General features: G+C 37.0%; 2 protein-coding genes across 2 annotated transcripts in view; one reads left to right on the forward strand and one right to left on the reverse strand.

Moving 5' to 3' along the window:
• Positions 1 to 23958, forward strand: part of LOC144436021 (coiled-coil and C2 domain-containing protein 2A-like) — a 34178-nt gene that overhangs the window by 8874 nt on the left and 1346 nt on the right. Inside the window, exons 13-37 of the mRNA XM_078124694.1 lie at positions 184 to 393; positions 883 to 1007; positions 1575 to 1715; positions 2383 to 2539; positions 3371 to 3575; positions 4064 to 4223; positions 4531 to 4615; positions 4939 to 5092; positions 5530 to 5680; positions 5880 to 6018; positions 6348 to 6566; positions 6734 to 6826; positions 7248 to 7339; positions 8159 to 8352; positions 12155 to 12174; positions 16224 to 16241; positions 17614 to 17723; positions 18384 to 18579; positions 19208 to 19387; positions 20724 to 20924; positions 21210 to 21299; positions 21514 to 21765; positions 22150 to 22272; positions 22752 to 22810; positions 23340 to 23517. Of these exons, the coding sequence (XP_077980820.1) occupies positions 184 to 393; positions 883 to 1007; positions 1575 to 1715; positions 2383 to 2539; positions 3371 to 3575; positions 4064 to 4223; positions 4531 to 4615; positions 4939 to 5092; positions 5530 to 5680; positions 5880 to 6018; positions 6348 to 6566; positions 6734 to 6826; positions 7248 to 7339; positions 8159 to 8352; positions 12155 to 12174; positions 16224 to 16241; positions 17614 to 17723; positions 18384 to 18579; positions 19208 to 19387; positions 20724 to 20924; positions 21210 to 21299; positions 21514 to 21765; positions 22150 to 22272; positions 22752 to 22810; positions 23340 to 23517 (3552 nt within the window). The remainder of the gene's footprint in view (positions 1 to 183; positions 394 to 882; positions 1008 to 1574; positions 1716 to 2382; positions 2540 to 3370; positions 3576 to 4063; positions 4224 to 4530; positions 4616 to 4938; positions 5093 to 5529; positions 5681 to 5879; positions 6019 to 6347; positions 6567 to 6733; positions 6827 to 7247; positions 7340 to 8158; positions 8353 to 12154; positions 12175 to 16223; positions 16242 to 17613; positions 17724 to 18383; positions 18580 to 19207; positions 19388 to 20723; positions 20925 to 21209; positions 21300 to 21513; positions 21766 to 22149; positions 22273 to 22751; positions 22811 to 23339; positions 23518 to 23958) is intronic.
• On the reverse strand, positions 8113 to 14735 carry LOC144436022 (uncharacterized). The gene is made up of 2 exons (XM_078124695.1): positions 13752 to 14735; positions 8113 to 11581 (listed from the first exon to the last, which is right to left on the reverse strand). The coding sequence occupies exons 1-2, from the start codon at positions 14335 to 14337 to the stop codon at positions 10524 to 10526; spliced, it is 1644 nt and encodes a 547-aa protein (XP_077980821.1). The 5' UTR covers positions 14338 to 14735; the 3' UTR covers positions 8113 to 10523.

Consider the following 23958-nt stretch of genomic DNA (forward strand, 5'->3'; position numbering starts at 1 on the left):
AATGTTGACATTTTTATTGACATGTTTGTTTTCAAGAATTGATGATGTTGTTGTTGTTGTTGTTGTTGTTGTTGTTGTTGTTGATGATGATGATGTTGTTGTTGTTGTTGTTGAAATCTCAGACAGAAAGACCTTGCTATCATTGTGTTAACCGATGTTTTTTCTCTTTAATCTCTTTACTAGGCGTATGTAGTTGACTTTGATAGTAGATTTATTGATGGGTTAGGTGAATCCTATGGTAATTATCAAATAGACGTTGATGTCAATTCTATTATCTTTACACACCATTCATTGTTCAGTAAAGAACATGTCCTGGCAGCCAAAATACAGCAATTATACAGTCAATATCTGATAAGAAGTCAGAAAGATATGACAGAGTTCTTAACAGACAAGGTAAGGTCTTATCTATTCATTGACACAACTGGTACCCTTCATTATCTCCACTGTGATACAAATAAGAATTTTAGAAACCATAGACGTTAGAGAGAGAGAGGGACAATAAAGTGCAGCATTTCCTTAGAAGCAACGTGGATTGGAATACATTACTTTTTAATCAAGGCCTGGTATTGTATCCCAATTAACACAAGCCAGACTGGTAGGCTGATGTTCAACTGCCCTTGTGCCGAATTGACACTGTGTCATGTTTTCTCTCTCTGTCTAACGTCCGTGTATAAACATGCAATCTTCATGAACTACCTACTCTCTCTTCAACGTCTGTGTACAAGCATGCAATCTTTGTGAATTACCTACTTCATATAAAGTGTATAATATTATCGTTGGATTCCTGTGGTTTTAGTTGTTGTGTAGATGTTTCTGAGATGGTTATGTCTTAGACTTAAGGTGATGAAAACTCAAGATATTTTTGTTATCCTTGTTACACAGTTACATGCATTGAAGGAAGCCATAGCCCATGTAAAGAAACAATTAAAGGTCCATTCTAAAGATACCAATACAAGTATTGGTGAAGATCTCAACATTCGGTATCAAGATTACAAGTATGAAATCAGGTTGGTATACATTACATTCTGTGCAGTATAGTTTGAAATGGGAGCTTGTTGAATTCACTTGTAATAATGACATGATACTATAGTATACTGAAAATGTTTTGAAACCAATCTCACACAACTGCAAATATGAGAAAACTTTCGACTTGACTAGAACCTCTAATAATGTTATATTATGTTCCAAAACTGTGCTCAAAACACTTCATAGTTATTACCCCTGGTACTGATGTATAGTAACATAAAGGACTTTTATTATTCCTCAACTCCCTAGGGAGCATACAGGCCTGCCTTTATTAGTTCATGGCATTCACATTGTAAAATCCTATCCTACCAGGTCCCAATTATACAGCTGGGTTGACGAGGGCCCAATCATGGTTCAAATCTTACTCAGTACTTTAATCAATCTGAAACAAGTTCAGACTTGAACCAGCATTCTGCAGATTCTAAGCTGACTACACTAACCATTCAACCAGCATTCTGTAGATTCCAAGCTGACTACACTAACCTTTCAACCACCATGACTCTCTGTAAAAACTTAATGTTTTTATTGTGTGATTTGTATTTCAACAGACAAACCAGAAAATTGAGGGATACAGAAATGAACTTTGATAGACAACTATTAAAGAACATACTAAACACATGGAAAGATATCAAAGCATTGAGAGAATCACAGGGATGTACCAACACACCTGTTAAACTCAGTGTCAGGAAGTAAGTTACATTTATTGTGAAAACTTGGTGAAATGTAATGTTAGTATTGGATGGAAAATGTTATCCATTTAGTTAGCCTTATATGAAAGGGGGTTACATCATACATGTTGGAGAGAGATCTCCATGGTTACATATGGTTGTGTCAATTTTTAGAAAAGGAGCTAGAATTGCATAGTATTCTGAAATCAGTATTATAGTTACCTGTAAAGCTGAAAACTGACAAAGGTACATAATATTGTGTAACAGTAACACACGATCTCATTCAGTACCTATTTATAATGCAACAGTCCTGACAGGTACAATACCCAGAAATCAATACCTCAACTTTGCCATTATCCAAATATACATATATCTATGTTTGTAATCAGGAAAGTTTCACAGGTGTCAACCTGTTAGCGTATTCTTGTGTAATGCCAGTATAAAGCTGCCACAATTATCAATAGTGTAATATGCTATGATCAATAAGAGTGGCAGTGTACGTCCACATATTGTCAAAGAGTATTCCCTCGAAATGATTGTGAATTTGTACTCTTTAGAAACTGTATTTAAACAGTATAAACTAATCTAGTCTTCTCTAATATCTAGTCCTAGCAGCATTTCAAATTCTATTATATGTTTTATGCTGTTGTAAAATTATTTTGACAATACCCAAATCTTTGACTTGTAGAGATGAGATGGACAAAGATACAGACGTGGCACATTGGAAACAAGATATTGAAGATGAATTAAATGAATACAGAGAAGAATATGAAGAAAAGTTTAACCAACAAATGGCACAGTATAACATAGCCAAAGAAGACTATGACAGACAAAAGAAAATCAAGGTATGAGCTAAAACTGTCTTTTGGAATAATTTTAGCAAGTGTATAGTGTTCACTTGAATGTGGACATTGAGTGACTGTTGGTAACTGTACTTGATTTAATACATTGATTTATTTACCAAATTGTCAATAGACAATCCTATTACATTGACCTGTCCTAAAGCTTGCTGGGAATATTATGTACTTTGCACTAACTGTCACAAATGCATCAAAGATGTTGAAGAAACAAGGAAAATTATTGTTTTGTGTTTTTGAAATGCATGTCTTTTCTTAAAAAGAAAAGTAAATTAGGTTTTGTTGGCAGATGACATCCAGTGAACCTTTCCTTTATTTGGTTTTTCATTCCAAGTGTCATTTCTTTTCCTTTCACTTATAGTCTTTGGCATTTCTTGGTTTAACTATACATGTACTAAAACCTGGTATAAACCAATTACACTTTAACCTATGTAGAAAAAACTCAATATGAAAAACTTTCATGATAATAAAGTGTTCTTGATAGTCCTGAAACATGTATTCTATTGTAAATATGTGTTATGGGGCATGAATAGGTGTTTGTTATAACAGAATGTTCACTATAGCAGAGTTCATTATATGGAGATTACCTTGTATTATTCTTGTAGTAAGACCTCAGATCTGTGCTTGAAAGGTTGCCAAACAAAAGTCACGGATGACAGTACCTCTTGGACAAGCCTTCAACAACACCTTTGGCATTATGTGACCTGTGGTCACTTTTACAGTAAAGTTAATAGAATTGCCCATTATAGGTTAGCTAGACTAATCTTGTATATGCTAATTATATCTAATAGATTCTATGATAATAATTTTTACCTGTAGGATGCACTTAAAAAGAGAAAACTACTTAGGAAGAAAAAGCGTCAAGGATCAAGAGAGAGTCTTACAGGTGAAATGAGTGATGCTGGTGACTCACAGACTGAAGATGAAGCCTTGGCAGTACCACAAAAACCTAAATATGAATTTGATGAGACAGAAGTCAGGAGTAAGATCAAAGAACAAGCACAACATATTAAAAGAAAACCAGGTATGTGATTTGAGATAGAACCTGAATGATAGCTGATGTTGACTTGTTGTGATCTCTGAACAAGGTAATAGAAGCATAGACCATTCAATCTAAATACTCACCTTATTCTATTAGTAATCGTTTAGTTTGTAAATGTTAAAAGTCCTACTCTTGGATTCTTCTCCTTCCCTTGCTCGGAAGCAAACACCATAAACTCTGTTTATATCCACTTAGCTAGGGAGTGCTGTACACCTAAATATCTATATTGACTGAACTAAGTAGTGCTGCAAGGTGTATCTATTACCTACCTGACTAGTGAGTGCAAACCAATGTACTTAATATATGATCATATCAATCAAGCCCAATATTGTCACTTCTATTTTTTTTATCAAATAATTCAAAGTGTTTGTATTTCTATGCCTTGCTTTACTTATTGTGATTATGCTTACTGATTGTGGTTTGACATTAATATTTACTTTACATATAAATCCTTTTTTTGTCACTTTCAGGGGAACCTAAGTTGACACCAGAATTAACCAATGCAGCAGTAATTACACCAACACATAACTGTCCTAAATTAGAACAAGCCAGAAGACGTGATCAACAGAAGTGTCAATGTTTTGTACGAGTTCTCTTCAACAACAAGGAGGTTTCTAGAACAGCTATTAAGTATGTGTAATTAAATTGTACTCCATGTGACACTAACAAGTTTTCAATGTTTCATCAAAGGTTGAACAAATGAGGAGTTTTAGAATGTGTGACAACCAGTACCTGACACAGTCATTGAGCTTTACATCTGTAAAGTTGAACCACAGAAAAGTTACACACATGACCTAGTCCAGGTCAATTATTTGTGTATGTGTTTCTGTTTAAGCTATCTGTTATGTTTGCTAGGTATAACTTTTTCTCATTCTTTGCATGTGAATTCATATCAAAATATTGTAAATAATATTATTTTTCTTGTTTCATTCCTTAGAACTTTGACATCAGATTTCACTGTTCATTTTGGTAATATTTTCAACATCCAGATTGTACAGTGGCCTGAAAGTATCAAACTAGAGGTAAAAACCATCAATGCATTTCTTTATTTAAATCTACACATTATAGCTACTGCCTAGTATCTAGGGTTTGTTGTATTTATACAAACATTGTAAAATTGTAAACTATGCAATTTTGAAATAAGTGTTCTTTCGGTTTGTTATTTTGATGGAATTTAATTCACAACTGTCATTGCAAGTAATTTTTGTACATTTTATCTGGGCTCTCCATGCATTACAATACTGTAACAAAAATATAATCAAAGTGAAGAATTTGATCTCGGTCTACTGAAAAGAATCTGTTGTGAGTGGAGATTATGAGACACAATTTATATTATTTGTTGTAGGTGTATGAGAGTGGTACTTTTCAGAGTTCATTGCTGGCAGAGGTTTATGCTGCAATACCTGAAGCACAAATGACATCATCCAATGTACAAATAGAAGAATTAGATTTCAGTAGTGACCAGAAGGTGACATTTCATCATGAAGGTGTTGGAAGTGGTAAGTGTATTCTTGTAATTGACTCTGTGTCTCCATACTGGTTGTAAGGCAGTAGTAAAAACATATATCTCCACACTTACAGCTAGAGACTTCATCTAACCCTCACCTCCATGCTTCCAGCTACAGAGACCCCACCCCACTTCCCTGCTCACATCTAGAGACTTCCACCACCCTATCTCCAGGCTTACAGTTACAGAAACCCCACTCCCCTCTCATCTCCATGGTTATAGGAGTGCATGATGTTCTTCGTACAATGTCGTGAACTTTGTGAAGGAAACTTTGTTAGTGTGAGTTGATCATTGCCTGATGACATGCTATGAAATGCTGTAAAATGAATCAAAATATTATGGCATTATGTAAAGATGTGTAATTTGTATTTCCAAATATTCCATCTCAGGTTCTAAACATGATCATTTACAATGCACTTTAAATTACAGGTTACACATTCAAGATAGGAGATGAACTCTTGGCTCAGGAATACACCTTATTGACGTCAGGGTGTTTATTAGCAAGTGTAGCTTGGGCTGTGAGTGAAGATGGTAGTACATTGGTACCACCAATATCACAGGGGTCTGGATACACTATGGGGTAAGTCTATCTGTAATGATGGTAGTTCATTAGTTATTTATCTTGGCTCAAAGTGTTCAATTTCATGGAAAAATGCATTGAGTTGGCTATTTAGTATGCTCTGTACCTTGGAAGGTGTGATGGTGGTTCATTTTGTAAGACAATCATAGATACGTTTTGTCAGTAAATGATCCCCATTATTATCCTTTCATTATAACAGTTCAGTAAAGCAGTTTGATGCTCTAGCTGCTATTGGTGCTACAGGTATGGTAGACATGGAGAAATTGTCTTCATGGATTGCTGAATCTAGACTTGACCCCAATGACCCAGCCAATGCAGCATTACTACATATGATCAAGGTAAGTGTATGTGTTGTATATTAGAATTACTTACTACTAAAAACATGACATAATGCATGAAGGATTTTATAAAAACCCAGGTCATATGTTATTTGTATCTTTAATATCTTGTTCTCATTCATTAATGTGGGGTGTTATATATTTATGAATAAAATGGTATGTTGGAGGAATGAACTGTTCCCAATGCAAATTATTTATGGAGTTTTCACCACCAGGGAAAACTTGTTGTCTCAGCTCCCAGGATTTGAAATCACTGTATGTCAGAGTTTGGCTAAGATTTCATATGTCTTGGTTGTTGACTGTTTACCTTCTCTTCATCTTTACCTTAGTCTGTGAGTGGTAGTGATGGACATGGTGGTGATATCAAAATGCCAAACTATTTCAGACTGGAACAACTACAAATGGAATTCAATTTTTGTACTGATGAAGAAATGGCCAAATCTAACAGATTTAAACTGTTGGAGTTGCGACACAAAGAAATTCCTGAGTTCAGAAATTATACTCAAGTACCTATCAAAGATAAAGAAATCTTAAATGATGTGTTTTGGGTAAGTTTTTTTTTTATATCTGATTATGAGTTTTTTGTAAGCCTTCTATGTGAATAAGCAATGTGATTATCCTATTCCTACATTGATATTTCACATACTGTACAATTGCTATGATGGTTGTTTGTTTCTTTCCCCACAATGTTGTCTGTTTTATTACAATCTGTCAGGAATATGAGAAAAAGAAGAAAGCTGAGCAGGAACAACAAATTGGGGAAGATAAAGATCCACACAGAGCTGCTGTAGCTAGGTTCCTTGGCAAGGTAATACTTGAATCTTGACTTGTCAATGTGGTTGTATTATTGTGTTTACCATTTCAAACTAAAAGTAAATAGTAGATTGGTGCCCTGTAATGGATGTTAAGAATTAATAATACCATCTTTGTGACTGTTGTAAATATGCCCTTGTTGAATAAAATGGCTGGAAATGAATGTTATCAATTATCACTTTTTCTTGAAGCATAAAAGTAATATATGGTTTAGGTTGTAAGTTACATAATATAGGATTGAAATGTGTTTTTATTACAAGTGTCTATTCATTCCATACACAAGTGTCTATTCATCCCATACACAAGTGTCTATTCATTCCACACACATGTGTCTATTTATTCCATACACAAGTGTCTATTCATTCCATACACAAGTGTCTATTCATTCTATACACATGTGTCTATTTATTCCCTAGGTACGTGAACAAGTCATGGCTCGTTTCCGTGCAGCTCAACACCAGTATTCACTACAAGATGTCGTGGCAGAAGAACCAGTACCTAATATTACGTAAGTCTTGGTATTTGTATAGCACTCATGTAATCAAGTGTCATCTCAATGAGGTACTGCAATGAGTTTCAACTGTTTGTTTGTTTGTTTGTTTGTTTGTTTGTTTGTTTATGTGCTTGTATACTGTCATGTCAACTTCACTCATCCCAGATTGCATTGTACAAAAGGAAAATACCATGATGGTTTAATACATGTCTCTTTCCTAATAATCAATCTGAGTATAAAATACCTAGTAACTAATAAGATTAACTCTCTTCAGGTCAAATTCTTGTAAAAAATAATGACTGGCTGTGGCAGGATTAGGGGAAGAGAAAGTGGCAATGATTTCACTCATAACTTGTTTTCATAGTCATGTGATGTTAAACTATTGTTATCTGTACATTTACAAAAAGTAATCAAACTTTCATGACAAGTTCTAATATGTTTCCATATCTTCTTTCTAGTGATGGTTAATTATTTCATTGTTTTGGTTATTTATGACTGTTTCATATTGGCTGAACACTGTCATATCTTTGAAGATAAATATACTCTAGTTATGCTTTCCAGACATTCTGTGCAGCTTGACGTCCGTGTATTTAACTTATTCTAAGATAGGTGTGACAGGCACCTATTTGCTAGGAATATTGAGAGACAAAACCGTAACGTAGTCTGACTCACAAATTGTAAATGATGAAGATGAAATGATATTGTAACAATGTGATGAAGTGGAAATCCAGTAAGATTGACACTATTAATAAATCATTAAAGAAGACATTTATTAAATAATATGGTTGATTCTATTGTCATTTTGAAAATATATCCCATCTATTTTCCTGACAGATTGTTGTCAGCAAACTTACTCAAGTTAGCAGAGCCTAGACGACCATTGAAACCAACCAGGAAAGAAAGAAAAGTTGTCAGCGCTCAAAGTTTGGGTCAAGGAGAGGTCAAGATATTGGTCAATATTGAGAGAGCGTTTGATGTTCCAGTCAGGAAGGAAGCCTTGACTTTGACAGACATGACTGCAGCTGTAAGTACCCATAATCTAATTATTACACAATGTACTGACTATTTTGTTACCAAAGATAGCTGACCAAAGTTCTCATCTTTTTGTAAGTTTTTATCACATCTTAACATTCTATTGCACTAGAAATAAAACTCATGGTTGATCATTTCAAGGCAAAGATTTTCATTAAAAGAAATGATCTTAGTTAAAAAAAAAAGTTCATATGAGACTCCGAGGTTAGTTTCAAGTGATTTATACCCACATATTGGGTACCTGTTACTGTCCTTGTGTGAATGTAGAATGAAGTAGTGAGACTGGCAAGTATGTCTAGAAAAACTTTAATGTCCTAGTAACAAACTAACTTGTTAAATCAATAACAAAATACATACACAAACTTTGGCTATCTTGAGGGCTACTCAGCACCACTTGCAGCTGGGAAGATCACCAGCAGGTGTAAGGAGTATAGGCTACCTGGGGAGGTCCCAGCAGATAGGTCCTATGTGTGCTCCTGAATGTAAACATAAGTAAACCGAAAAGATCACCCGGGGAGGACCCGGCAGGTGTCGTAACCATAGCTACCTGGGGAGGACCCGGCAGACATAGCTAGGTGGTGAATTGTACAGGGGTAATTTGCAGTAAGCCGAGAAGAGCACCTGGGGAGGACCCGGCAGGCGTCTGTATACTAGCTACCTGGGGAGGACCCGGCAGACATAGCTAGGTTGAATTTGTACTGGGGAGAATTTACAATACGCCAAGAAGAGCACCCGGGGAGGACCCGGCAGGTGTCTTATCCTAGCTACCTGGGGAGGACCCGGCAGACATAGCTAGGTGAATGAATTTGTATTCGAAATGAGCTGATTGATTAGTTTTCAGCTGACTGTAAACTGTATTGGGGTAATTGAACAAGGGGAAAAGGCCCGTCACTGTGGTAGTGCTGAGTAACCAAAGAAGATTTACAGAACAGATTGAACGTATCTGCAAGAAAACAAATGGTAATAACATTAGAACAGGTTATGTCTGGCCTGTATAGCGCCACATGTTGCAAGGATAAAGAAATGCGATTAACATGTCTGAGAGAACTGCCTGATTTAGAACAAGTAAACGAAGGTGTTGATGGGGATGGTGGGTGGGATTGACTCGGTAGGCAGAGACAAATTTAGCAATGTTCTCCAAACGCAGCTTGAACTAGACTGAGGCTAGAAGGAGCCTAAGTAGAAAATTATGCATAGTACAAACATTCTGACAATTTCCTGTGCTCCCCTTACGTATACACATGTAATCTGGTGATGACGTACATCCTCTGATATTTCCTGTGAGCATATTTGAACACTGGTTTGTGAACTAGATGCCAGGAGGAATGGAATGTTCAGGCTTATGAAAATATTCTGTATAAACTAAAATTAAATAAATTTTTAATTTATACCCACATATTGGGTACCTGTTACTGTCCTTGTGTGAATGTAGAATGAAGTAGTGAGACTGGCAAGTATGTCTAGAAAAACTTTAATGTCCTAGTAACAAACTAACTTGTTAAATCAATAACAAAATACATACACAAACTTTGGCTATCTTGAGGGCTACTCAGCACCACTTGCAGCTGGGAAGATCACCAGCAGGTGTAAGGAGTATAGGCTACCTGGGGAGGTCCCAGCAGATAGGTCCTATGTGTGCTCCTGAATGTAAACATAAGTAAACCGAAAAGATCACCCGGGGAGGACCCGGCAGGTGTCGTAACCATAGCTACCTGGGGAGGACCCGGCAGACATAGCTAGGTGGTGAATTGTACAGGGGTAATTTGCAGTAAGCCGAGAAGAGCACCTGGGGAGGACCCGGCAGGCGTCTGTATACTAGCTACCTGGGGAGGACCCGGCAGACATAGCTAGGTTGAATTTGTACTGGGGAGAATTTACAATACGCCAAGAAGAGCACCCGGGGAGGACCCGGCAGGTGTCTTATCCTAGCTACCTGGGGAGGACCCGGCAGACATAGCTAGGTGAATGAATTTGTATTCGAAATGAGCTGATTGATTAGTTTTCAGCTGACTGTAAACTGTATTGGGGTAATTGAACAAGGGGAAAAGGCCCAAAAGTAGTGGAATGGATGCTGAGCAGTGAATGTAACGAATGCCCCCAAGACAGTTAAAGTTAGTGGAGACCAAATGAAAGTAGATTAGAAGCCTCCAGATGCATATAGAATACTCTATGTGTGTGCCATGCTGACTTGTGCTTGCTGAATGTCTTTCTTAGCAATCCGTATATATCGAGTATAGCAGTTTGATGACCACCTGCCAAGATTCTGTATCATGTGATCTTCGATTCCGATTGCCGCAGCTGATGTAGCTGCCCCAATACGAAATGAGTGTCCACAGAATTTGGACATGTCCAGTCCGATTGTACTTAGTATGTGGCGTAAGTAGCCAATGAATTGTCCTCGAGTGAGAATTCCCTTATCTTGATCAAAGAATAGAGGTGATAAGTTCGTTCCACCTTGACGGCGGCGAAGAAGTAGTAACTGTTTCATATAGCCCAGTGTGTTTAGCGCTGGAATGTTGAATATATGGATTGGTGTCCCATTGCCAAATGGGTCAGTTTTTGACCTCCGCAATATGACTGTATAATGGGAATTATCCTGCGACCACACAATGTCGCACAGTCGTATTACAGATGATGTATCTACCGTGTTCCTGACTGTAAATTCTCCACAGCGTAGGAAACCGAAGAAGGCCATCTGGCATGCACATAGCAGAAGCAGATCGACGTTGAAAGAGAAGACTTTGTTCTGTAGTGCAGAAGTGATACTACATAAGATATTGTATGTGATTGGAAAACGTTTTTCAGTGTTTGTTCCTGTAATTGCTTGACTCCGTTTTACCCCCTTCAATATGTACTCCAACCTCTCTGAATTGGCAAAGGGGTTAGTATTTCCTTCCCGTAAGTAATGGAAACGTATCCCTGCTAGGTACAGCTTAATAGTATTGTATTTCAAGTCGAGATATTGATGACAAAAAGTAACAAAACGTATAAGTATGGTCTCCGATAGGGGCGGAAGTGTGCCCGGTCGAGTGATGACACCACACATAGTGCTGAATTGGATTAATCGTGTCATCGCAGTCTGATATGCTTTGGCTGTCTGGTTGCTAATAGCATACGTCCACAATTTGTTTACCTGCAGGTCTATATCTTGAATAGGTCCTCTGGTGGCAGGATTTGGTGGGGTAGCATGTCTGCTGTAGGCAGCATTCTGCGGAACTTCTGCATCTGAAAACGAGATAATGCATCAGCAATGTCATTACGTACACCGGGGATATGCCGTGCTTGTACTGTAAAGCCATGGAGTGCTGTGCACCAGGTCAATTTGCGCATAAGTTTCATTATTATCTTCACTTTGGATCGTCCTTTGTTGATGATATCGACAGCACTCATATTGTCGCAATGGAATAAAATCCGTCGGCTTGTCCATGTGTGACCCCATAGAACAATTGCCATCACAATGGGATAGAGTTCCCGAAAAGCCATTGATAACTTGTCACCATCTGAAATAAGGTTGTCGGGAAAACTACCTTGGAACCACTTATTGTCGTAGTAACCCCCAAAGGCTTTATCGGTCGCATCCGTGTAAAGATGCATATCTGCTGCAATTGAATGATTGTCATCTAAGAAAAAGGAGATGCAGTTCCACTGTGAAAGGAATTTCAACCACATATGTATATCAAGTCTGCACTCCTGACTTAAGCGTACGTGATGGTGAAGTTCTTTAACTGTAGTAGATAGGGAAATAAGATATGACACGAAAGTCCGTCCTGGGCGTATGATGCGACTGGCGAAATTTAGGTGGCCTAACAAGCTCAGCAGTTCTCGTTTTGTGCATGATTTCCTGTTGAGAAATGATCTGAGAATTTCACAGATTCGATTCACTTTTTCTTTCGGCAGTCTGGCTTCCATTTTGTCAGAATCTAGTATAATTCCCAGGTATTCAAGGCATGTAGAAGGGCCTACTGTTTTGTGTGGCGCCGTAGGGATGCGGAGAGTATTGAACATTAATGACAGCAGCGCCATAGTTTTGTCTGCGTCGGAGTGTGGTGGATCAATTGTCAGGAAGTCATCTAGTAAATGAAGAATGTCACGTATTTCGTATACATTTGAAGCAATCCAACATAGAGCTGTAGCCAGGGTATCAAAAATCTTTGGGCTAGATCGGCTACCAAAGACTAGTCTTGTGAAGAAATAGTATTTGTTGTGCCACTTTATACCATGATAAGGCCACATTTTTGGGTGTAAAGGCAGTAATTTGAAAGCATCTGAAATATCTACCTTGCATAGCCAACTGCCCCGTCCTAATTTCTTGATATGTTTGATTGCCGTATCTATGGTGACGTAATGTAGAGAATATTGGTCTTTGTTTATCAGCTCATTTAACGAAGAGTGCGTTTCGTTGCCGTGGGGTGCCGATAGATCAACGATTAGCCTTTTCTTTTTTGAATATTTACCTTCAGCTATGCCGATTGGATTAATGCGATACACTGCAAATGGTATAGTGTCATATGGGCCTGATAGAAAACCTTTATTGATTTCTTTTTCGATCAATTCTGATGTAGGTATTTGTTGGAGGCGAGCGGAATTGAGATTCTTACATTCATAAGATGTGTCTGGGAGTGGGTGTATTCCAGTGTGAAAACCGTGTCTTAGTCCATCAATGAGGTAGTTAACAAAAACTTTGTCTGGATGATCAGCTAGATTGGTTGATAGTCTCTCAATGTTAATAGGAGTTGTTACTGCCAGGGGGTTAATGACTGTGTTCATTGTAATGTCTTCCCCCTGGCGGTCCATCCGTTTTTTGTGTCATTACACACTGATTTGGGGTGATCTTTTTTACATGTCAAACAAATGTGAAGGTGGGAGCATCTTGAACGGTTGCATCCTGCATTGCTGTTGAAATTGTTACAAATTTCGCGTCCCTGTAGGTACACACGGGCCCTGCCATACGTATCAAGCCCTTTTTCCGGTTTCTTGCCCTCAAGGTTCTTTGGACAGAAATTGGACGTATGGCCCACTGCTTGGCACGAATTGCAACTTAATGGCTTGTAGTTGGCAAATATATTACAAAATAAGGTGTTACTCCTGACGGACCAATCTACTTTGACGTTGTGGTACTTTAGATGGGCTGCGGCTTTGGCACTAAACTGCTTGTGATATTCATAGAAACCTTTACCACCATATCTGTTACCCATGTCGATCAAGTCCCTTTCGTATAGATCTAGTTCTAATCTGCGTTGTGGGAATGCGTCGCTCATCACGTTTTTATAGATGCCGAAGGCTTGAATAAAGTCGCTCAATGTGAGGTCTTTGTTTAGTCTGCCGTCTATCTTATCCGTCTTGTCGTTAGGGTTATAATAGGGAATGAGTAGGGCAGCAAGGTTGACATCCTTACCTTCGATTATCTGTTTACGTAACTGGGGAGTGATGGTTTCGACGAACGGTAGCGATTCAGCTGCCACACCAAACTGTGTTCTTGTACCCCCTGTCGTCATCGGAGTTGGATGTGGAGATCGCATAACGGAATCAAGTGTACCCGCGACACCATCATCGTTGTTATTTGGCATAGGTGCTTGTCCTGACTGCTCCATCGTTGCTATCTTATTCGTCAGGACCGTTAGGTTTGCCTGCATCTCCGTAACCGTAGCGGTCAGACCTTGGATCGCTGACAGGAGGCCGCCATTGTTGTTTACGCCCATTGCATGATGGTTGAATGGTTGTGACCCAGCTTCCTGTTCCGGTAGCTGCGCCCGTGAACTTGGATTGTTCCCTGTCCTGCCACGAGGCGCACGGTCGTTGACCCTTTGTTTGTACAAGTCAATAAGGTGGTTCTTTTTAGCGTTGCTGGGGTACGGCACTTGTAAGTTGGATAGTTCAGAACGGAGTCTAGCATTCGTCCAATTTTCCGGTAGCATGAGATTGTATACTTCCCTGTTGTTTTGTGACCGTGATCGACTCGTAGATCTTCTTACTGGTGGCATCGTGATGTCCGTTACTATGTTGAGGATGGGAGCAGATGCAGTAATGCTTGTCGATCCCTAACCGTGTAAGGGTTACCACGCACAGTAGAATGAACCGTAGGAATAAGAGTGTCGTACGGAGTTCGTGGGAAGTTGTTAAATAAATGGAATAGATTGACTCGGTAGGCAGAGACAAATTTAGCAATGTTCTCCAAACGCAGCTTGAACTAGACTGAGGCTAGAAGGAGCCTAAGTAGAAAATTATGCATAGTACAAACATTCTGACAATTTCCTGTGCTCCCCTTACGTATACACATGTAATCTGGTGATGACGTACATCCTCTGATATTTCCTGTGAGCATATTTGAACACTGGTTTGTGAACTAGATGCCAGGAGGAATGGAATGTTCAGGCTTATGAAAATATTCTGTATAAACTAAAATTAAATAAATTTTTAATTTATGTTGTATAACAAATGTTGACAAAATGATCAGATTTCATGATCATCAAATCTCTGTTTCCTTTCACATAAGAGTGATTGTGAAATGGCTAAACGGCACATTTCTTGGTATGCAATCATAAATTAATCATAATATATATATTTTTCTCTAATAAATGAATTTCCGTAAACGATGTTGGGTCACATAATATTTCATTTCAGGATAAGGAAATGTATGATGCTGTAAGTTGAAATCTTGGTTGGTTTTTATCCAGGTTCTGTCAGAATGTGTGACTAACAAACAGTGTGCCATTGTTTGTACTAATTTAAAGATTCCTGTTTGAAGAGATCTTTCTACCCCCAGTTGAACAGTTTTCAGAGGAATTTCAGGACATTTCATACCATTACAATTTTAGCTATGTTACAGCAGTGTAGAGACAAATGTTGTACAAAGCTAAGATTATTTATAGGTATATCACTTTATTTTGCAACCCGATCAAAGTTTCACTGCCATGATGAGAATTAATTACGCAGACATACTCTCTGTACATAGAAGTCTGTTTGACTGAGAATTTGTGTGTCAACATAAAGGTTATACATTACAGATGCATTGTCTATAAATTGTGGGTTTGGGAAATTACTTTTTTGTTTTTGTTTTATAAATATGTTGTGTCATGTTTGGCAGCTGGTAGAATTCTCACCATGAAGTAGTCTCTTATATAAACATGATGTTATGACTCTCCAGTCTAAGTTACCAATCCTCCTTGTGCATATAACCTTCTCTATCACACAGTCATCTCAGATTTCCTTCTGATAGGTTTTAGTGTATATTGTGTATTTTTGCTGATCAGATGATGCTCTGTTAACAGGGCAAACACTCATGTCAGATTTTTGGAAACTCTTTGAGTTGTGTTGAGACCAACCGGTTTTCATTTGTGTATTTACATTTTATATACTGACTGACTCAAATTGAAAATTAGGCTTCAGTCATAGATTGGACCCCTTTGAATACTAGTGCATACTCTGTACTCTGATAAATTTCTAACATGTTTTCCTTACTGAGGATGTTGTAGTGATGTGTTGCATTTACTAACTCCATTGTTTGCTGGTTTTATGCACATTTCAAATTTCACTACCATGTTCAACTTTAGCAGTATCCAAATATTTCATGATACTAGCAGTTTTGGTATTACACTTCAAGTATCTACCGGCACATTCTCACATTGTTTTATAATGCAAATATGAAGTATAAATAGAGTGTCAGTGCTCAGAAATTGAATAAAAATCTTCTTGATACACCAAAATATTGGCATATGCCTTCTGTGACATGTATAGAGGGATGATAGTTTGTCCACTTCAACCAATATTATGACATAAAACCAGCAAATTACCGTACTATCAAGAGTGTTTAATTTCTCATTAACTTGTCTTCCTTTTCTCTTTATAACTATTTCCATGCACTCCACAGTTGATAACTCCAGGAAAGGTAATCTTGTCTTTATGTACCGTGTAGACTGTAAGCTATGTAATGTCGCTTCACCCTCACCGGCCTCCAAGGGGTTGACTGATGTGTGAGGGTGCCCTGTCATGGCATACTTCATAGACTATGTACCATATTATCCTGGCTCTCTAACACCAAAAGAAAACCTTACACCTCCGACAATTAATATTGACACTCAAATAAAAAAAATGAATGATATTTTTGAAAGATAAAATTGAAACAGTTAAGGAAAAATTCTTATTGCCATGGAAGTGCATGAGATTGAATTTCTTTGCACTACTGACTATTGTAATCAAATTGTCTCTCCTAATGTGTAAAACTTCCATCATATTTCTTCAGTTCTTGTGTCTTGACTCTTGTGTTATGTTGTCTTGTAATAGTCACATATGACTGCTTTCACATCATTGTCAAATTACATATATGTGTCAAACTTATACAACCAAAGAAAAAAACTTCTTAACAACTTTTCCTCTGTTGAGGAAAGTATTTCAAATCACTCCTAATGCAGTTTTTTTGTTTTACCATTTTGAAAGTGCTATTAAAGTGGTTGCAATTATTTTAATAGCCATTGCTTATTTACCATGTTCAGTGTATCAAGTCACTGCCCAGCCATTGTGTTATTACCATGTCCAGTGTATCAAGTCACTGCTCAACCATTATGTAATTAACATGTTCAGTGTATCAAGTCACTGCCTAGCCATTGCTTATTTACCATGTTAGTGTATAATAAAATCACTGCTCAGCCATTGTTTAAATATTATGTCCAGTGCACCAAGTTACTGCCAAGCTATTTTGTTATTCCCATGTTCAGTGTATTAAGTTACTGCCAAGCTATTGTGTTAATACCAATGTTTTGTCCAGTGTATCAAGTTACTGCCCAGCCATTGCTTCATTCCCATGTGCAGTGTATCAAGTTACTGCCAAGCTATTGTTTTGTTACCATGTTCAGTGTATCAAGCCAAGCTATTGTTTTAATACCAATGTTTTGTTCAGTGTATCAAGTTACTGCCCAGCCATTGCTTCATTCCCATGTTCACTGTATCAAGTTACTGTCCAGCCATTGTTTTGTTACCATGTTCAGTGTATCAAGTTACTGCCAAGCTATTGTATTAATACCAATATTTTGTTCAGTGTATCAAGTTACTGTCCAGCCATTGTTTTGTTACCATGTTCAGTGTATCAAGACACTACCCAGCCAATGCTTATTTACCATGTCCATTGTATAAAGTCACTGTCTTTTCATTTACCATGTACATGTATGTATCAAATTAATGCTAATATTGTAGTTTCCATACTCAGTGTATCATGTGGCTCTAATTGACTCCATTATTTCATTTATAACACTCCTTGATTACAGATTACCGTCAGACCATTTGTAGAATGTGTATTTCAACGTAACACCAGACAGTCCAGTATAGCAGAAGGTCCTAATCCTAACTGGAGTGAAGAACTCTCCTTACCATTCATGTATGTACACTTTTCTCATCGTACCAAAATCTCTCCCTTTCCATACTCAAGGTAACATGAAGTAACACTGTAAAACAACCTATTACAAGATTTCCACATATTTTACCATAATCCTACAGAAGCAAAAAACACCAACTTTCTATTTGTATATCCAGATTTCTCCAAACATTTGAAGAAAAATCTTGGTTCTCATATAAGAATGAATTTGATAAATCAAGAACTATTTGAGACATTGTTGATAAAGCATAGCTTTTACTCTGCCAAATAGTGATATCAGCTAAACCCCAGTATTTTAATTTTATGGTGTTGGATTATGGTGTCAGTGGATCATTGCATACATGGGGACTAAAAGAGGATCATTCTTTTAGTCAGGAGGGATTTTTTTTGACTCTCCAGACAACTGTTTCTAACACTCAAAGTTTAATCCTAATTCAAGGTTTGCCTGAAAAGCTTAACATGGCTCTCTTGCATGATTAATGATGACAAGAGGGGGAGGGGAGGGGCATCTAAAACTCAAAAGGTTCCACAACATTTTGTATTTCTTCCAAAGATACTCTATGGATAGAACTATTTGATTAGATGTCAAAATCAGACTTTGAAACTTATCACATTTATATGAACACCTTCAATAACTGTATATAATTCATTTATACTTTTTAGGGCTCCAAACAATGACTACTCATCAGGCTCTTTACAGACATGTAGAGATTTGATATATCTCAACTTATTTGATGAAGTTGTGATTGATATGTTGGATGATGACAGAGCCAGAGCTACTAACATACATCAACGGTTAGAGAGGAAATGGTTAGGATCTCTGAAAATACCATTCTCTACTGTGTACTTCCAGGGCCAGGTTAGTCTAAACACTAGTAGCAAATGATACGTACAAAACTACTTATACTATGACTAGTTCCACACCTCAATAGGGAACAAGCCATCCAGACTGAGCATGCTCAGATGCAAATGACTATGGGATTATCTGTGGTTATCGTAATAACTTATCTGGAGCTACCGATGAAATAAACCTCCCACACTGGTCAGGGTAAACATGAATTGATCATTGGTGGTTATAGACAATGTAACAATATTGTTTACAATACTAATTGATTAGTATTTATTATCACATTTCCCCATGATGCAACATTCAACATGGCAGGTTTGCAAGTTCCCTATTGTTTTTTTCAGACATAACGCTCTTACTATTATACTAGTAGCAACTGGGTAGCAACATACTGTTATTCATGTTCTGATATCTACATAGCAACTGGGGTAGCAACATACTGATATCTACATAGCTGAGTTTGGGCTCATGTTCTTCAAACACTTGTTTATGAACACAAGGAGTTTGTGATAGTTTATAGTATACCATCTCACTATGTGTTAGTGTTAACAAAGTGTATGCTTGTTTTAAGTATGTAGTTTGAATTAATTTCAGTGAGTGCTGACAATCATAATTTATATTTCTTTGAATTTTGAAATAGATTGAAGGTAATTTCAGGCTGAAAGCTCCACCAGTGTTGCTAGGTTACCAGAGAGCAGGACCAATGGAGTCGACCACAACAGCATTTGGTCCAGGTAAACGTGATACAGACAATACGTACCTACAGGTCTTCATAACCATAGAGCCTGCATTGTCTACACCTGACCCTGTCAAAGAGAAGGTAAATCACTACTACTTTACATATAGTGTATACTCCTTGCATCTACATGTATGAAATATAGACAAACATAATTCATATAACATAGAACTGCAATAAAATAAAATCAAATTACTTTCAAACCAAGTATGAGTTCTGTTTTGCTGATCTACATATAATGTATATATGTTGACTGCTTTGTGAAATTGCTGATCTACATACAATGTATATATGTTGACTGCTTTGTGAAATTGCTGATCTACATACAATGTATATGTGTTGACTGCTTTGTGAAATTGCTGATCTACATACAATGTATATGTGTTGACTGCTTTGTGAAATTGCTGATCTACATACAATGTATATATGTTGACTGCTTTGTGAAATTGCTGATCTACATACAATGTATATGTGTTGACTGCTTTGTGAAATTGCTGATCTACATACAATGTATATGTGTTGACTGCTTTGTGAAATTGCTGATGTACATACAATGTATATATGTTGACTGCTTTGTGAAATTGCTGATCTACATACAATGTATATATGTTGACGGCTTTGTGAAATTGCTGATCTACATACAATGTATATGTGTTGACTGCTTTGTGAAATTGCTGATCTACATACAATGTATATGTGTTGACTGCTTTGTGAAATTGCTGATCTACATACAATGTATATGTGTTGACTGCTTTGTGAAATTGCTGATCTACATACAATGTATATGTGTTGACTGCTTTGTGAAATTGCTGATCTACATACAATGTATATGTGTTGACTGCTTTGTGAAATTGCTGATCTACATACAATGTATATGTGTTGACTGCTTTGTGAAATTGCTGATCTACATACAATGTATATGTGTTGACTGCTTTGTGAAATTGCTGATCTACATACAATGTATATGTGTTGACTGCTTTGTGAAATTGCTGATCTACATACAATGTATATATGTTGACTGCTTTGTGAAATTGCTGATCTACATACAATGTATATGTGTTGACTGCTTTGTGAAATTGCTGATCTACATACAATGTATATATGTTGACTGCTTTGTGAAATTGCTGATCTACATACAATGTATATGTGTTGACTGCTTTGTGAAAGTGAATTGAGATAGCGTTTATCTGATAGCCTCACCCCAAGATGACAATAAATTAGAATGACACTATTAAAAATAGCTACAGTGTGTAAAGTTATAGTCTGCACCCAACATCATTGTAAAAATGTACCTTTTTACACTCTTGTACCAAACTCTGAAAAATGATTTAAAAATGAAAATTTTATTACTTTCTACTGAAAGCAAAGTTTGCTAGAGTGACAAATGTTGTTTAACTATTTTATATGATTCTGTTTACAGTTTGATACTACAGAAGACGAAAAGTTGATGTATCATGCAGAAACCTTCCAAACAATGTTTGAGAAGAAATACCCCAAAAGAGAGGTGCTCACGACAGTTATGAACATAGATGGCAAATCAGTTTTTGTAACCAGATACTTCAAACCGATAAAACCACCAGATGAAATTTTAAATACAGAGTCTGACCCCATGAGACAAGCTGTGAGTATTGTTTGTGTTTATGTGTGTGTGTGTGTTTGTGTTTGTGTTTGTGTTTGTGTTTGTGTTTGTGTTTTTGTTTGTTTGTGTTTGTTTGTTTGTGTGTGTGTGTGTCTCTGTGTGTGTGTGTGTCTGTGTGTGTGTGTGTGTGTGTGTGTGTGTGTGTGTGTGTGTGTGTGTGTGTGTGTGTGTGTGAAGACTTAGTCATTATGTATTGATAAAGAATACACTTACCAAGTACTAAGTATCTATTATCTAATCAAACAATACATATATCGTCTCTTACAGGAGCTGATAGCTAGATTTGTCTCCCTCATTCCATTTGTATCTGACAGTGTTGTCTTCCCAGGAATGTGTGATATATGGAGTACGTGTGATGTAAGTATACCACATATGTTACTGACAACCAGTACTGGTGCTTGTACATCTACGATATACAGATATGTTATATAGTTGGCCATATTGGCCATACCAGCATGGAACATTCATTAAGAATTTAACATATCAAATTATGATGTCTTGGAAAGTATCAAGTCTCCCTTCCATTGGATTACAATCTGTTTACCTTTGATCACTCTCTTTCTCTCTCCAGCAATTCCTGCAAATGTTGCAAGGAGATGAGGAAGAACATGCCGTCATGTTATGTAACTATTTCCTAAGCATTGGTAAGAAGGCCTATATACTTGTTGGTTCAGCCATACCAGAGGGTTCTACAACATATGTACTTACAAGAGAAGCTGACCACAATTTCTTAATCTGGAATCCTAGCAATGGAGAACACTATCAACAGTATGATAACTTCTGTCCTTTGAAGAGTGTAGGATGTCTTATTAATCAAGACAATGTAAGTACAAAACTGGTTGTGTATGGACTCACTTTCTACAGTATTTAGATTGGGTAGAAGTCATGTTTTGTTCACTTCAAGTTACATACCATTCTTTGTTACATTCCATGTATGGTTTATGAAAGGAACCGTATATCAGTTTACACATATATAGATTCCATACAACTCAACTGGCATGTGTAATCATAGACCCTCCACTGTCTATGGTATAATATATGGAACAGTTAGATGTGAACTGTTAACCAGTGTTGATATCATATATTGCTTTGGAGTAATACAGACTGTTTCACACAATGTTAGATTTGAACCAGTGAGCCAGAATATGTCAAGTCATGTAGTATATCTTTTTCAACTGTAGCTAAATTATTGTTACTTTGTTTTCAGATCTGGGCTAACATTCAACCCCAGGATGAACCATACAGAATAGAGTTTGATGTGACCAAGACTAACATGTGGAGACCTCTGTTTACAAAGAGTTATCCCAATCCTAACTTAACAAGTGTACAGGTATGTATAGGCCAGCAATCATACTGTGTGTATGTGTATGTCCTCATCTGTCTGTATGTGTGTGTGTATATATCTGTCTGTCTGTCTGTCTGTCTGTCTGTCTGTGCATGTGCATTTGTTTCATGTTGGTATGTTTATGCATATGAGTGTGTCTGTGCATATGTATGTGAATGTGTTTTTCAATGTGTACATATGTATATGTGAATATGTGTGTGCATGTGCACATACGTGTCTGTGTGTGTGTGTAAGTATGACTTAAATGGAAATCTGCTCGATGTATATTTCAGACAAACATATTTGATTGGTCTATAGTGCTAATACCAAATATGACCTATTAAATGAAAGCAGTGCTTGTAAAAAATGTCACTATTTGTCCTGGGTATGAGAGAAAGTTTTAAAAGAGCTAACCCCCATGTATATCTGGTAGTGACATGTCATCTGTTTGAATATTTGTAACTTGTATGTGTTTGACCCCCTAGGTTGATGAACTGAGGTACTACCAGACAGATAGACACTATGTGTCTGATTTAACTGACAAGTAAGTACATCCTACATCTCACCTTCTATATAAAAATGTCAAAGGATATAGTATAATGATGTTTATTCACCGTCATGATAACAAGACCCATAACAACAATGCATACATTACTGTATATATATGTTTGGAGGGATCACGATAGTATGATAAAAGCAGATCTGTGCAAACGTTCAGTCTAAGTTCATAAAGTTAACTTCATTTTGCACCAAGAATGACTAGTAGCTCACCATGATAATCCTGCACTAGACTGACAGATTCATCATTATGTACACATATTTGGTGTACACAATGACAAATCAAATGTATGGAAAACTTAGTAAATTAATGATTCTTCTGAATGTTTGGACTCATATTTCAAGCACTCAACAATCAATGTTGTAAGTGTACATTATCATGACATAGAAAAACCAAAAACATGAAAATATCTAAATCTTGCCATGCACCTGGTATAATGTACATTGTAGTGCATAGCATTGGTATGCATGGGAGATATTCATAAATATGTTATGTCTGTTTGTTTTGTTAACAGAATAGAGAAGAAGCTGAGAGAGAAATTGATGGAGTGGAGACCTAGACATATTACTAGGTTCAACAGATACTGTACACAAGTCTTCCGTACATTACTCAGGAAAATTGAACAAAACAGAGGAAGATCTACGGTTGAAGAACATCGCACTGAATTAGATCAAGTACTGGGATCATATGATGTAAGTAGTCATAAAAGTCCATTATGTCAAATCTATGTTGTAGGAAACATGTTGAATGTTGTCTGCTTATTGAAGGTGATACAATCAGGGTTATGCTAGGGAGTCTAACACTTGTCCTATCCTTAACCTAACCGTTACTGTAACTCCCTAGCTTGAATACAAATGTGTATTGGTTGTACACTGTTGGTACATAGTTCTCTGATACCATCATATACACTGTTCTCCAGATTTGATCCCATCAGTTGCCCAAAACACAAGACAATCTTGATCCCTACAACTCATTGAGCTTATAGAAGTACTAGAATGCCTGCTACAACTTTTTCCACTTCCAAATGTTCTATTTACTTGAGACAAGTTCATTCAAACTTTTCATACCAGTTGATCACCACAAAGTCAATTTTCTATTGTATAAGTTGTTCTCAAATAACTGACACTGTCTTT

This window comes from Glandiceps talaboti, chromosome 5 (genome assembly GCF_964340395.1).
Source record: "Glandiceps talaboti chromosome 5, keGlaTala1.1, whole genome shotgun sequence".
In the NCBI taxonomy this organism is placed as follows: domain Eukaryota; kingdom Metazoa; phylum Hemichordata; class Enteropneusta; family Spengelidae; genus Glandiceps; species Glandiceps talaboti.

Excerpts from the sequence above, each read along its gene's own strand:
- LOC144436022 (XM_078124695.1), bottom strand. The coding sequence starts at position 14,337 with ATGCCACCAGTAAGAAGATCTACGAGTCGATCACGGTCACAAAACAAC. Across the intron at positions 11,582-13,751 it reads ACGTAAACAGATAATCGAAG|ATGCAGAAGTTCCGCAGAAT; the intron begins GTAAGGATGTCA and ends TCTCGTTTTCAG.